Source organism: Dermacentor albipictus, chromosome 3 (genome assembly GCF_038994185.2).
Source record: "Dermacentor albipictus isolate Rhodes 1998 colony chromosome 3, USDA_Dalb.pri_finalv2, whole genome shotgun sequence".
NCBI classification, from domain to species: domain Eukaryota; kingdom Metazoa; phylum Arthropoda; class Arachnida; order Ixodida; family Ixodidae; genus Dermacentor; species Dermacentor albipictus.
In genome coordinates, this window is record NC_091823.1 from 5548365 (window position 1) to 5563375 (window position 15011).

General features: G+C 47.9%; 1 protein-coding gene across 1 annotated transcript in view; it reads left to right on the forward strand.

Annotated features, from left to right (window-relative positions):
* Positions 1 to 13756, forward strand: part of LOC135920164 (major facilitator superfamily domain-containing protein 6) — a 58455-nt gene extending 44699 nt beyond the window's left edge. Inside the window, exons 3-4 of the mRNA XM_065454309.1 lie at positions 10194 to 10376; positions 12626 to 13756. Coding sequence (XP_065310381.1) covers positions 10194 to 10376; positions 12626 to 12762 — 320 coding nt within the window. The 3' untranslated portion in view covers positions 12763 to 13756. The remainder of the gene's footprint in view (positions 1 to 10193; positions 10377 to 12625) is intronic.
* Positions 13757 to 15011: the final 1255 nt, after the last annotated feature.

Genomic DNA, 15011 nt, shown 5'->3' on the forward strand with positions numbered 1-15011 from the left:
CGACAATTGCCTGTTTTTGCTCACGGGGCATCAACTACTCAATCGTGAAAAAAAAAATGTTAACCGCTATTGAAGAATTAATCATTTAATCTATAGGTTTATCAATAAAATGCCCAGCCCTAACTTGCAATTTTGTCGCAACCCGGGGACGTTGATTGATCGTAATGCAGTCTCAAAGCAACAGAGGTAGAAAGGCCGTAGTAAATGTCTCCGGATTAGGCTTGGTGACTGGGCGTTTCCAACGTGCCAAACCTCGCCACAATAGCCAAACGGCCACCGAGGGCGCGCATCCTATATACAGGTGGGCCGCGCCTCTTAAATCGAAGGGTCGCTGGACGTGATCAGCTGATGAGGCAATGTATGTTAGTTAGAGAGCAAATGAGGCAATGGAAGTTAGTTCGTCGAGCAAGTCCGGTATGTGTGTTTTACAACGAAGCTATGTGTATACCTCTACCGTCAAGGAAATTTTCGTGTCGTTGTGGTAAGCAAAACGCTCCCCATACGTGCGCATTGCACTATACCGAAGATAGTGCAATGCCGACCCGACCCGCAGCGGAGGTGCAGTTCGCCATTAAAGGGCCAACATACACAGCTTCGCTAGTCAGGCGTTATGCACTCCCCATACGTGGGCCGATTCCGAAGATAGTGCAATGCCGGGCTGACCCACGGCGTAGGTGAAGCAGACGGTAAGCACTCCCCATACGCGGGCATTGCACTATAACGAAGATAGTGCAACGCTGGGCCGACCAGCGGCGGAGGTGCAGTTCGCCATTAAAGGGCCCACATACACAGCTTCGCTGGTCATCCTTCTTCACAGAGTGGAAAGGCACTAAGTTCTTTTTTTTCGTCGCGTGTTATCTTCTAGCCATCGGTCATATTTTCTCCGTGTATGTCCTACTAAAATGGCACTTGACTGGGCCACGCTTCGCTTTAGTGAGGTGTTGATTTGGGCCAGTTAGTTGCGTACCGATAAACAGCGCTGAAGACGCGGTCAAATGTCATATCAGCTTACGCATTGTTTTCAGTAGGCAACTGTTTCGCTGCTTTATTGCACGAGAGTTGGAAAGACATCGGAAGAGATCGTGAGTTGGTCGTTTAAAAAAAGAACCACCGCTTTCTCTGTGGCTTTTTGCCCGCGAATCCGGTGTCCATGTATGCGCAGGATTTCGTAGGCAATCGACGGTTAAATAGAAAGGGAGACGGCAAACGCAGTATCGACGTCGCCGACGTAACGGGCGAGTCCATGCTCGGGAGGCGCGGCTCCAGCGAAGGAGCCGCTCGCGCAACGAAGCGTCGACGCTTGGGTGCCTCTGCTTCGGAGCTGCGCGTTTTTCGCCGTGGTGGACGTGACCGATAACTGGGCTCGCGGCGGACTCCGACCCGACTGTTTTCCGTGCAGGAGCGAACGAACGCGCCTCGTTGTCTGGAGGTGCTGCGCTATCGCCTTCGCCGGCAGGTACGTGCGAGCTGGGAAACTTGCGCTGCGGTGTTAACGGCCTTGCTCTGCCCGTGACGATAAGTCTGGCGCGCCCGTAGAAGAACCCACTTCCCTGCGCGACCATTTATTTTCCTAACATTTTTTAACGCTTCACGAGCAACTCATACCGCCGCATACTTAAGCGTCAGTAATCTGTTTGTTTTGGAAACCGCCGGCTTTGTACAATGAACGCCCCTTCACAACAGTGTTTGTCGCGTGTTCAGCAGTCAGGAACTTCGAACACGCGTCTGTGTCTAGCTCGCACGCTCTCTTTGGCGGTCACGTGTGCGACCTTTTACGGAACATTCTGAAATCTACTACACGCCGTTCCAGTGAATGCTATAATAAACGGCGCGCGCTTTTCGACTCTTCTTACCGACGAGCATAGTTTCGCCCTTAAAACATGGCGATAGGTGGCGTGTTACCCGCCTTTCATTTCGTGAACAATGTAGAATGCATAGGTTTCAGTTTTAATTTATACTGAGATATAGGGACTGTTCCTGCAAACTGAACGTCATTCGAGGAATCAACGGAGTAACGAATCATATGTACTCAATTACAGCTTTGGTGGTTTTTTAATTATTCGATTACTTCTTTTTTTCCTTTGCAACGATCCCTGTAGTTCAATTACTTATTTATTTTTCAGTAATCGGCGCATGCAACGAGTTACCTTATTGACGAGAAGCTTTCAGCAGGCAGCGCAGCATGGATTTGGCGGCCACTACATTGCCACGGAGCAACCTCGCGCAATCCGGGTGTCCCTCAGCGCTCCACCACATGTTGACCGACTAAGTTAACTGGCACTGCTATGACTCGATAGCCGTGGACCATTCAGGCGTTGGTGCTAGGAATTCGCCTGCGAACAACTTTTTCGGGCTTTTTATTGGCCCTATAACGGGGACGTCTTCCCCGAGCAACAGTAAACGTTTCACAGAGGACGCAGATGCGAGCATGGCAACCTTAGGCGCAAGGTGCTGGCACGTTACAACACCGCCCTCCCCTTTATCGGGCACATTGAGCGAGTTTTCCGTGTCGCTGCTCATGTCTTCGCAAAGAAACTAGGGAAGATAACAGACTAGAATTTTGAAAAGAAATTGTTAATGGAGATAACCAACGTGTATAAAACGCTGCAGTGGACGCAGTGAAACGACCAGGCCAGCTCATTTCATTTACTGTATTTGTGTTGCATTGATAAAAGCCGCGAGGAGAGTAACCTAAAAGTAATAAATTACTTTGTAGTAATTCCTCAATTAATTTGTTCGGGCGTGTAATTGACTACTGTAAGCAATATCATTTTTGAAGGAAGAAATAGCAATTAAAATTAATTCCTTTTTTTCTCTAACGTGTACAAGTCTGATTCAAGGACCCTGTCGAGTACGTGGTATTATTTTATATGCTCGGAGCTGCGATCATCGCTACTGCAATCACACATTCCTCAATGCACTACACGGTGGAAAGCAGGAGGTACAAGTGCGCTTCCCTTCTGTGCAATAACTTCGCGCCATAATAACCAAGTCTCCCAGTTTGTCGCGGTATTACATCCAGAAACCCTGGCGCCTGAGGTTTTCACATTTGCGCGCCAACCGCATGGTTCCACAAAACAACTGCGCAAGTGACACATTTGCGTGTCTTAATTAGAGTGTACTATATAGACAATGGTCGAGTGGGCCAAACGGCGCTCACTCACTGAGGCTCCGCGTGTGGAAAAATTGTGCGAGGGCGCTGCGAGCGAACTGTATTCCAGGACTTACTGGTTCCAGGGCTTACTTTTGGGAATGCGGTCGTTTGCTTTAAATCAGGGGTACAATCAGGACTCGACGGGAACCAAAGGTCAGTGGGTCGCCTCGCAATGGGCGCTCACGGGAAGACTACAAATGAAGCTGTGCAGGGTGATATGGGCTGGACTTAGTTTTGAAGTGAGGGAAGCTCGCAGTAAAATTGAGTATGAAGAACGACTGAGGAATATGGAAGAAAGTAAATGGGCTGGGAGAGTGTGCAGGTATCTGTACAGGAAAAACATTGATTCCCAGTGGAGGAAAAGAACTAGGAAGCTTACCAGCAAGTATGCGGCCTGTAGGGCGGGCAACACAGCAACAAAGAAGGTCAAGCGGAAAGTCAGAGAAGCTGAAATAATCTCATGGGTGGCGGCAATGGAAAAGAAACCTGCCATGAGAAACTGCTTAAGAGGAAAAAAAGAAATCAGGAAAGAAACCATTTGTGATAACTCAAAGGGAAGCTCATTACTTTTCGAAGTGTGATCGGGATGCCTTAGAACACCTATAAAGCGAGATATATATGAAGGAAGAAGAAGCATGTGCTTGCTGCGGTAAAGCTAGGGAAACTACACGCTACACTCTCAGGCAAAGTTACGCCCTTTGGCATGCCCCTTCTGCCACACAACAATAATCGTCATCTGCCTTGATGCGTTTCCTTTCTTGAAAACTCCGTGCCCGCTACTTTCCTGTCGGGAAAGCTATCATGCTGATAACGCGCATGCCGTTCGTTACTGGAAAGTACCGGGCTCGCAGCGTTAAAGAAAGGAAACGCATCAAGGCAGATGAAGATTATCGTTGTGTGGCAGAAGGGGCACTCCAAAGGGTGTAACTTTGCCTAAGAGTATAAGAAAAGTTTACACCCTTTGGAGTGCCCCTTTTGCCACACAATGATAATCGTCATCTGCCTCGATTTTACGTGAGATTTTACGTGCCAAAACCACAATGTGATCATGAGGTACGCCGTAGTGGGGGGACTCCGGATTAATTTCGACCACCTGGGGTCTTTTAACGTCTGCACCCAACGCAGGGTGCACGGGGCCTGTTTCCGCGTCTTCCAGGCTTAGCAGCACAACACCAAAGCTAATACGCCACTGCGGCGGGTCGCCAAATGTCAAGTAAAGTCGCACCACGTGATATAGGCTTTGTGGTTAAGTTTGCCATAGTGAAAGTGCCGAGCCACTTTCTAAAATGCGGAGCCACTGAAACAGTGCCGAGCCACTTGTTTCAGACGAGAGGATGAATCTAGTTAAACCTTGGAACGAGCCGAATGAATCTTGTGTAAATACAGGGCTCAAATAGTGCGTGCACGACATGCCAAAGCCCGTAGTTAGCAAAATCGCTCTGAGCGTCAATCGGTATGGATCAGCGGAATCAGGCGGAAGGCCTTGAAACTTTTGACGATATTTTTGTGAACTTGTGTAAACCTGAGTAATGTTATACTGGACTTTACGGGTTTTCTCTCAGTGGTGTTAGTGCGTGCATGCCTAGTAAAGGTTTGCATAAATGTCATAAGATTTATTTCCCCTCTTTTTGGCTAGACTTCCGAATTTTAAGTTCGCCGTTTTTCACCTCTTTCGGCAATCAGGCGTGTTACAAAAATAACAAATGAGGATCTGCAACTTGATGCGTGTTTAGCACGCATTAGCATGTGATCGCGCAGACGGAGGCAAGCGCTTCCGACGGACAGCGAGCCATCTCGACAATTCGCACTTTAACTACTGTTACACGCTGCGCATAATGCGAATATGTATGTGCACTGAAGTGAAACCGTCTTTTTAAACGTCAATTGCTTATGCGCGACCGAACGAGTTCGATTAAACGCATAAGAATGTCGGTGAACACCCCAGCAGCACAATAAAAATTACATCGACCACATTGCTGCTGTAATGAAGCGACGCGGCAATTATTTAACTGTCGTCATGGCGCCGCGGTGACATCGGAGGACCAGTTCACTACGTTCTATTTATTTATTTTCTAAAATAGCACTTCGTTTCATTGGCTATTCAGCGTCCCACTTTTGTTCTTTTTATTTTGTTTTTGATGTTACTTGCGCTACAACCACACAGACAATTTTTTTTTTCGGTTCTGTAACCATCCCGCTTCCTCCGTTGTCATCTGCTGCTTTCATCCCCCCCCCCCCCCATTCTTACAGCCGGGGTCCTTGAATACGGACCCAGGTGGTTAGAAGTGGGGGGGGGGGGGATGCAAAATCAGATGACTTAGCTCACCCGATTTTGCTAAAACAACCAATCAGCGCGCGCCTGACGGCGAACTATCGCCGAAGTGGATCGTTTCAGGATACGGCCCCCGATCAGTTTCGAAAAACTTCTGCTTAGCTGCCAGACAGTAGGCTTCACCGCATTAAGACTAATGATGCGGTGAAACCACACGCCGCAAAATAAAGTCACCGGAGACCTGGAACTGCTAGCTAGCATTCACCGTATATTCGCTCCGTGTAATTCTTTTCGGCTTTGGCTGCATTTGCTTTCTGTCATCGATGCTGTCATAAACTACAGGGCAAGTGAGGTGGCCTTAGTCCAGTATGCACGTGATCTCGCTCTCTCTGTGTTTAAGACAGAGAGAGAGAGAGAGAGAAAGAGAGACTTGCTTATTTCACCGAGAAAGCCTCGTATAACAAAGCACTACAAACCTCGTATAACACATAAAAAAGAGTAAAAACGAGGGTGGAGTAAATATTTGCGACAATTCTAATTACGTGACGAACGTTATCGTCTCGACGCGCATTGCACTTGACATGACCTCCATCTCCACTACATATGCTCATAAGGCTCCGGAGCGCTTGCATGCAAATCCACAATTACCAACCTACCTTGAACTTTTCCTACACACCAACATCACCAGCTACCTGGCCCCCCTTAATTTCTTTCACAAAACATAACAAAATCCAAAGCCCCTTTCTTAAAGAAAGATGGTTGAACGCGAAGCTTTCCCCCAATGTAAGCTGAATCAAAGTCCAAAGCCAACGACCACGCAACGAACCCAAGAGATGCTGAACGACCCGATGCTATGCATACGTGATTTGATTGCTTGTTTAGAATTGCGTTTTCCAGACCCTAATACAAGCCCGTGTTTACGCGCACTTGCTGTCTCCGATAAGTAGGGACGCTCAGTTAATCGCGACTGGGGTGGTGTCATAACTAGCAGGCGCAACTTGCGCTTTGTGCACATGCGCTACTCTCGCTGAGCTCGTCGTTTCACGCCGTTATCAGGCACTGACCGGTCGGCCAGTCGGCGCTGGCACGGCACTGCGTGTGTAAGCTGTAATGTCCTGCGCAGATGTGTAAGTTGGCTTTCCTGCAGTTCGTTTTCGGCACTCGCGGACGAATCAGTGAGACATAGAAATATCGCTTCAAAAAGGGCGCCTCGTTTACTTCATCGAGGACACCGGGCGAACCATGCATAAAGCACCGAAATACCATGCAAGCTGTTCCGGCTCCAGTTCTTCGCAGTGCTTCGATACGCGGCTTCGCTAGATCCGCCATGCCCTGCGACGCCTTTTCTGCCTGCACGCTACTGCTTGCGCGGAGAAACTTCTGCCACCCCGTCCAGCAAAGAACACGCAGCGTGGGCGCAACAAGAATAACGACATTTATTCCTGATCGCCTGACCATATATATAGCCTTCAGGTGACCGCTTGATAAGTCACGTCATGCAGAGATGGGGACAGGCGAAGGGCCCATACAATGAGCGCACGCGCGTCTGATACAATGAACAAGCGAGGATTAAATAACAATTTTTTAACGCCCCTAATTAAGTCAGAAACGTTGAAGTTTTGCTACACATTTCCCTTACGGTTCCTACGAAATGTCAACCTTGTGCAACCTCGAGCTCCCTCGGGGCACAAGAAAACATGGCGTAAAATGGCCATATAACGCTTTCAAGCACTTGCTGACGGAATTTCTTAGAAAAGCTGTATTTGGTCCACATATTACATTTAACTTCGTCCACAAATTTTGCATAGCGTAGGGAAATGGACCACATTGGTGTGTGTGTGTGTGTGTGTGTGTGTGTGTGTGTGTGTGTGTGTGTGTGTGTGTGTGCGTGCGTGTGTGTGTGTGTGTGTGTGTGTGTGTGTGTGTGTGTGTGTGTGTGTGTGTGTGTGTGTGTGTGTGTGTGTGTGTGTGTGAGTGTATGTGTGAGAGAGAGAGAGAGACGCGCGATTAGCAATGCCTCATGTTTGCGAATTTGTGGACGCTAATGACGTGTAATATAGGAGAGTCTCAGTGACCAGACGTTGACAGAACTTCAGGGCGCGTCATTCTCGTACAGTTGGGAATGAATGAGACGCGATGACCAGTGAACGCGTATATCTCAGTGCCGTCTGCGCTGTGTGGTGAGAAAAAAAAGAATTGTTTGAGCATCGAATACCGGGCTTAAAGGTATAACTGTAAATTAGATACCAGCATGTTCTTACCATTGCCGAAGCTGCGTGTGTACGCTTTGCACTCGGGGATTGTACAAAAGGCGACCCACTAAAATTATCACATATATAAAATTATCATATATATATATATATATATATATATATATATATATATATATATATATATATATACTAGCTATAAACAGCTTCACTGTAAAAAAAGTCGATTACGTCCGACGCACTCATTTCAACGACTGGTGTGCCTTACGGCCTGAAATCGCTGGATTGTCAAATGCTGGAACTATTTAATTTCTGTCTGTTGCAGCGTTACAGCTCCATATCTTATCACCATCAGAAATACAGTCAAAGCACTTACAGGTAAAACTGACAAATTTTATTGTGTAGTCGCGATTTATCGTAGAAATGCTCGTGAAAATGACCTTGGTCGTACTCGCACATCCATTTGAATACCAATAGAACGATGACTTCTTCTAAAAACATGTGTCACTTCTGACTGACGATTTCATTTTCAGGGTGTTTGTAAATAATAGCTGCAGTATTACTTGTTTCCTGGCAGGAACAAACACAGCAGATATTTCGTATTTTGAAAAAATGAGGGCCACTTTTTGGTGATGTGTACCGAAAATTTGCACTGTGTAGATTGCTTACGTAATTTGAAAACACTAACTGACTGGTCCCTTTATCTAAATTTTCATACGTTATACACGGAATTTGGTTGTTCCCCCCGGTATCCTCGGCAAAATGTGCGAGGCATGGTGTTTATATTTGTTCTACGCACGAAACAATGTTCCGAGTGGCGAGCGATATATGTTGCCAGGATTGGGGGCTCAATCCCTATCGCCCGTGGTCCTTTGCCAAGATTGGAGTACGGCATGAATTCGAAGGTAGCTGGCCCATGCCGTCGTCCAACTTATTTACGCTGAGGACGTTGATGAAGTGAAGAACTGCTTCTCATCGAGAACGAGGAATAAGGGTTTATTTACAGAAATTAAATCAGTCTAACATGACTGCTTGAGAAAAAGAGTGTCAGTCCAACATGACTGCACGAGAGAAGTGTATCCAGCATTCGCACAACAACAGTTTTTATGCACTCGGTCCACCGGCCATACGAGGCGGCGACTGTTCGTTTACTCATCGCCAACCTGCCGCCCCTCCGCAGAACAGTTTACGTACACAAAGGCACACACATTCCGATGCCCGACGATGGCGTTGGAGGGTTGCCGTTCCGGGAAGTATCGGTGCCAATCGTGGGTAGCTCATTGTCTTGCGTCTGGCCGAGGCATGGGAAGCACCAAAATACGGCTTTCCCGCGGGAGCTTGTCCATGCGTATCAGATCAGGTCCGCGCTGGAGAACTCCGGAACCATTGTTCGCACACAGAACTCGTTCCGTCACAATGTCGACGGGGCTGGTGGAAGGAGGCGGTTTTCAGCACAAAGGCCGCTTCTTCGAACGCCTCCTAGCTGCAGCGACGGTGAGTGGGGGATGCGCGTCTTGTCCCCCAGTCATAACTGGGTGGCAATCTTGCCTTGCAGCTCGCCATTCTTAACAATGTTTACACTGTGTAGGTTCATTAAAGCCATGGTAGAAAGTTACTCATTGGAGCGCGTCATACTACCGCTAATTTAGATATTTTCTAGGCTCCCAAAACAACGCACGAGATACGGACGTGAAATTCAGTGAAAATAGGAGTATTTTAAGCGCAATGGTCTTGCGTGAACTTTCATTTCCTGCTTCATATGCAAGCGTCGCAGATAATTACTAAACCCTCGTTTTTTCATGTATTTTCATGAAATACCTTCAGTGACGAAGTGCGATCGACTGTCGATAAATGTGTAAAATTTATATCGTTCAATTAATGGTGTGACTGATGGGGCATTACGAGATTGGTGTTTTGTTTCTCCGGTGTCCTCGGTGAGCTAAACGAGGCATCTTGTTTATATCCAAGGAAAGTTAGGGGCATGGTATAGGTAAGGCGTAGGCAACGTTCCAAATGGGTGGGTTAATGCGCATTTTCTCGTAGAATAAGCATGCAAGTGGTCCATAGCGCTATTGGTCTGTTTTACGAGTGGTGTGAGACTTAGACGGCTGCGCTGGCATAATTACAACAACTGAGGCCAAATTTTGCGAATACAACTGGAACAATACGCCAAGTTTATGTGCGATGATAAATGCGTGTCGATCAAATACGGCGTTAAAACAATTGCGAGCAAGTGTTCGAGAGTATCACGCTACTGATACTATAGCTAGGTTTCCCAATGTCCCAAGAGAACTCTGGGTTTCAGATATTTTATACTTTGAAGAAGAAGCAGCATTTTAAGTGCAAGTCCAGCGCCCCCCGCACGACGGTGCATTTGATAGGCCGCGACTTGCTTTGGTCTGTCAGCAAACGCGATACCGTTCTGTGCGAGACCTCTCTCTTGCGGGCGCCGGCGCTTTTCGAGGCCCCGCAGCGCAATGCTGGTATCTGCGGGGTCTCCTCGGGCGGCTCTTTGCCGCTCGGCGTCTTCTCACCCTGTGTCCGGCGCGCGTCGCAGGTCGCAGCACGGGCAGCCTGGTGGGCGGCACCGCCATGTACTTCCTGGGCGCCCAGACGGCCTTCCGCATCATGGGCGCAGTGGCGGCGCTGGCCTCGGCCTCGTACGGCTGCTTCTGCTGCTGGCAGCGATCCGCCGCTCGGCCACCGGCGGCGGCGACGCAGGCGCCAGGGGGCGCCACCGGTACGCGCTCCTCTCGGGACGAAGTTTGCACGACGAGGCATTTTAGAGAGCTTTAGAATAGGGGCCCCAAAGAAATAACGTCGAAGCCATTGCGCATGCGCGAGACGCAAACTGCGTTTGGGTTTTGCGCTGGGAACGCTATTTCACCGATTTAGCGAGAGCCCAAATAGCGGCCCCAAAAGCTTTGCGTCAGCAAATATGGCGGCACCAATCGAAGCGACGGCTCCAACCTATAGCACCAAACTGGGATCGATTCGTGGTAACGCGTGAAGTTCGCAAGCTAGAAGAAGTGACTGCGGTTATCGCTTTCTCTCAACTAGCGTGTGTTATGAAAATTGCTTCATTAGACGCCGCCGACTCCGAATTCGATTGTAGATATTATGGCTCGTAGGCCTAACACGGCTAAGCTTGGCTGGTGGAGGCACGTAATGTTCGTGTGCTCAAAACTTATCGCAACGAATTGTTTGCTGCTTGCAGAATAACCTCTAAATAGTAACTAAACGCGAATACACGCAAGTCAAAATTACTGTTCCTATCATAAAATGGTATATGTTATTTAGTCATTTGTAATAGCTTTTCTTTGACGCCGTAGTGGCGCTGTGAGCGCAAGACGCTATGCGCAACCTCAAAGCCCTATTCTAAAGCTCTTCACTCCTGCATGCCACAACGCTAACACCCGCAAAGCTCTTTGGGGGCCCCAACTATTCGGGCCCCTATTCTGAAACTCTCTATTGTTACTCACCAGCGGAGTTGGCACAAGAATTACACCTACTTGGACGCCACGAGTGCAATGCAATATATATATATATATATATATATATATATATATATATATATATATATATATATATATATATATATATATATATATATATATATATATAATGTGTGTGTGTGTGTGTGTTTAAGTGACACTGAAAAGGCTAATTACAAAAAAAGTTATCAATTAGCCTTTGATTAGTACTTTAGGGGCGGTTGTTTAAATGGCGAGTTTAAAGGCAGTCGCATCTTAATGGACCTTCATTTTTAAGATACATTGAAAATCGCAGCTAATTTGAAACGGCTGTCATCGAATTTCAACGGCGAATCGCAGAAAGGGCGGCCCCGCTATCGCCACGTCAGACCCGTGACGCGCGAGGAAGATCAAAAGCCGCGGCCGACTTGTGCCGCCCGCCAAGCACGGGCCGCTGTGTGTCGGTATCGCGCACTGCGAGCGCTGCCGTAAATTGTGACGTCCTACGACTTTTCCATAAAACAACTACCTTCAAGTTAATTATAATGCAGTTAACAACACCTTTTCGGTAATTAGTCTCTTTAGATTAACTTAAGCAGCGGCAAAGTATTTCCGCCTCGATCATCGTAGAACTCCTTTGGGAAGACGACAAATGTCTCACAGTCGTAGCACTTTTACAAAAAAATATGTATACATGGTGTCCCAGCTATCGTGCACCAAGATTTAAAAATATGAAAATGCCACGTAGCTGGACAGAACCAACGTAATGTTGTTTGCCGTCGCTAGAAGATACTCAGATTATTTTTTGCGTTCCGCCCAATTACATAAGTAGTCTTAATTAATGAACAAATTCCTCAAATATTATAACTAGATTAAAAGTGTCAATGAGTATACTGTAGAGCAACATGAAAAACTCCCGATACAGCTTTCCCTTGCTGCATAGTGTTTTGCCGGCTTTAGAATCTATTCGCTATGTTAAACTTCAAACTATATAGGCAACAGCTTTTAGTTATTTTTCAGTGATTTGCTTAGCCTTTCTCTCTCTCTCTCTCTCTCTCTCGTTAATTCGGTTGTCGATCATCTTCCAAGTTCCCTTTTCTTTCAGTCATCCATTTCGTTCTTTTGTTTATATATTTACCCCTTTCTTTTTCGACGAGCACCATTTTCTGCCGCTTCTTCTATCTCTCTTTCAGAGAGACGATAGTTCACTGACCTTCAGGCGGATCACAATCGCTTCGTGGTGTGCGTTCTCGTTTCTTCTGTCGTCGTGGTTTTATGGGCTGTTTCTACCCTTTGCCGTAGATAACGTGCATCGTTTTCCTACGGTTCTCGCGGTACTAAACACCAAAGATAGATTCCCATCGCGACGGGGAACAACAGATGTGAGTTAGCGCTCGGGAATCACGAGCGGAAATAGTAAGAGCAACACAGGTCAGTATCGCGCCAGCGACGTTTGTGTGCATTTGTTCGCACTTTGGTCAGTTTGTCACCCGCTCTCTCGTTTCCGTTCGCGCAGGAGACAAGCTACCTTCTCCGGCCGCCGAGAACGCGCCCGCCGCGTCGTCGGCGACCGACGGCCCGGCGAGGAACGAGGACGCCGGCGCAGCGGCCAAGGCGCCGGGCGAGGGCCGCTCGGAGCCCGAAGTCTCGTAACAGGGAGCGCCGCTGTGCTTCACGAGTCAGTCGCTGCTGAGCGCTCCGACACCGCGCCATTCTGCGGAGATGCGCCGACCGGGCGCAGGAGTGCTCGCACGTCCTTCACCGGTTGCGCGAATTAGGACATACGAAGATGCATGCGGCGTCAAGTGCATTTGAGGCCCCCAAGATGGCAAACACCAAAGGCGCCGTCTTAGGCTCCGTATAGGCAGAAGCGAACCTAATGGGATTCCCTCGGCACAGGTTAGTGCCGTGTTTGAGAAGACAGTTTCCGGAGAGAGCGGAGACGCTTAGATTGGCCACGCTCACCGTTTCGTGAGCGTCCAACGATAGCAAGCAAACTGTCACTCAGATTTCCTCGCGAAGCAGCAACGTTACCGGCCTAAGTGGACTTCCACGATGCCGAATGCCTGTCCTCTCGGGAGGAGGTGCTGTTAAGACAAGACTGTGCCGTGCGAATAGCGCGCTTTCACAGACACTCATCGCTCAGGTGTATACACAGGCAGGAATGCTACTTGCAGTGTCCATGGTGCTCGGTATGAGAATCAGATGCCAAGATGCTGCCGAGCATGAACATGGCGCTGTGTTAGACAAAGGACAAATGAGGTTAATGCTTTGCTTGTTCGCATTCAGCATCTTCGGGTAGTTCCCGAGTTCCTCGAGAGATATTGAATGGAGCGCACTGAACTGCATAAGATCTCCCCATCGTGCTCGAGGAACTCGTCAAGGATTGTGGGAAGCACTGCGCACCGGAATGTGGTGCGCTATTCTTAAGATGAGCTCCCCTGCCGCCACGGCGTTGCAGCAACCGTGTGCTACTATGTGCATGAACGAAGCTACATGTGCCCATAGACGGATGTGCTGATTTGTGGGTTAAAGCACTCACTGCGAGTAGCTTGTGATAATGGCATTTCGATTACATTCAGGTAAGGACACACATGATATCCAGTAAATGGTGACTTCTATGCGCAGGTAGAGAGTTTCCCTTTCATCCATGTACCTCTCGTTCAATATGTCCACGAAGTGGTAAACTGGGACACATACAAACACATAACAAGAGTCAGCTAACAGTCAGCCGACACCATGGACGGGAGGTCTGTGATCGAAGACGTATATCTGTGGATGTTTCAGTGTCTTTAAGACCTTTCGGCCTTGCAAACATTCAGCCGGCTCTTGCTCCTTTCCGATCACACTAAGGTCCCCATCAAATTGGACAATGCATCGGCCAACAGTGCCTGCGAATATTGTCCATGGTGCCGAAGCAAAAAAAAAAAAAAAGAAAAGGTCGGTCAATTGGTTGATCCGACGGAAATACGTTCATTGTCCATTCTCAAGCCTTGGGTAACTAACAAGACGCCCGAGGAGTGTCGAAGCTCGACGTCACGCGCCACCTGTATTCTTATTGGCTCCTAAGGTGTGACGTCACACATCCCTCCCCCATACTCCGCACGCTCTCTCATTTCACTCATTTCTTCCTCCTCTCCAGGTGTGAAATAGAGAGAGGGAGAGAAGTGGTTCTTGTAGGGAAAGGAGGAAAGGCTGGCACTATCTTCTGCAACCCTTGCGGGAGCACGGCTCAGCTAGAGTTACTGTATATGCTACCGTATATATGCTACCTACGGTAGCATATACAGTAACTCTAGGCTCAGCGCCAGCAGGGGGCAGGATACGGTAGTGAAGGAAATAAGGGTCACACTTCCCTCATCCTTTCCAATCTTTCCTCCTCTCCCACGCCGAAAGGTAACCGACGGACGCCGCCAGGTTTCCGGTCGCACAAGCGTTCTAATGCTGACGCATTAAAAATGGGATACACGACGAGAATATGTACACACTAAGAAATGTTGCTCCTGTGCAAAAAAGGCCGCCGACAATAGTTTCCAGGAAGCGTTGGCCAAGTTTTTGTCCAGTGTGCCAACCTATACAGCCATCACCACATCTCAAGGGCTGTAGCCTTGTGGTGTAGAGAAAAGAAAGCGTACACTCAACATTCTCTAAGTTAAAGGTACGTCATGAGATTCGTGCGACTTTCCTTGAGTTCTAGCACTGTCTCTAAAGCCTTATCTTTGCTCTCAAATATGCGTGTATTCCTTCAGCAGCACAGCTCTCCATCGCTCTAGACAGAAATGGCAGTAGTTGTACTAACAAGCATAAGCTAACTTACGGCACTAGCAAAGACAATAGTACAAAGAAAATCTTAACGCAAACTAACTACATACGCTAACTGATGAGAACCTGAATATGATCGC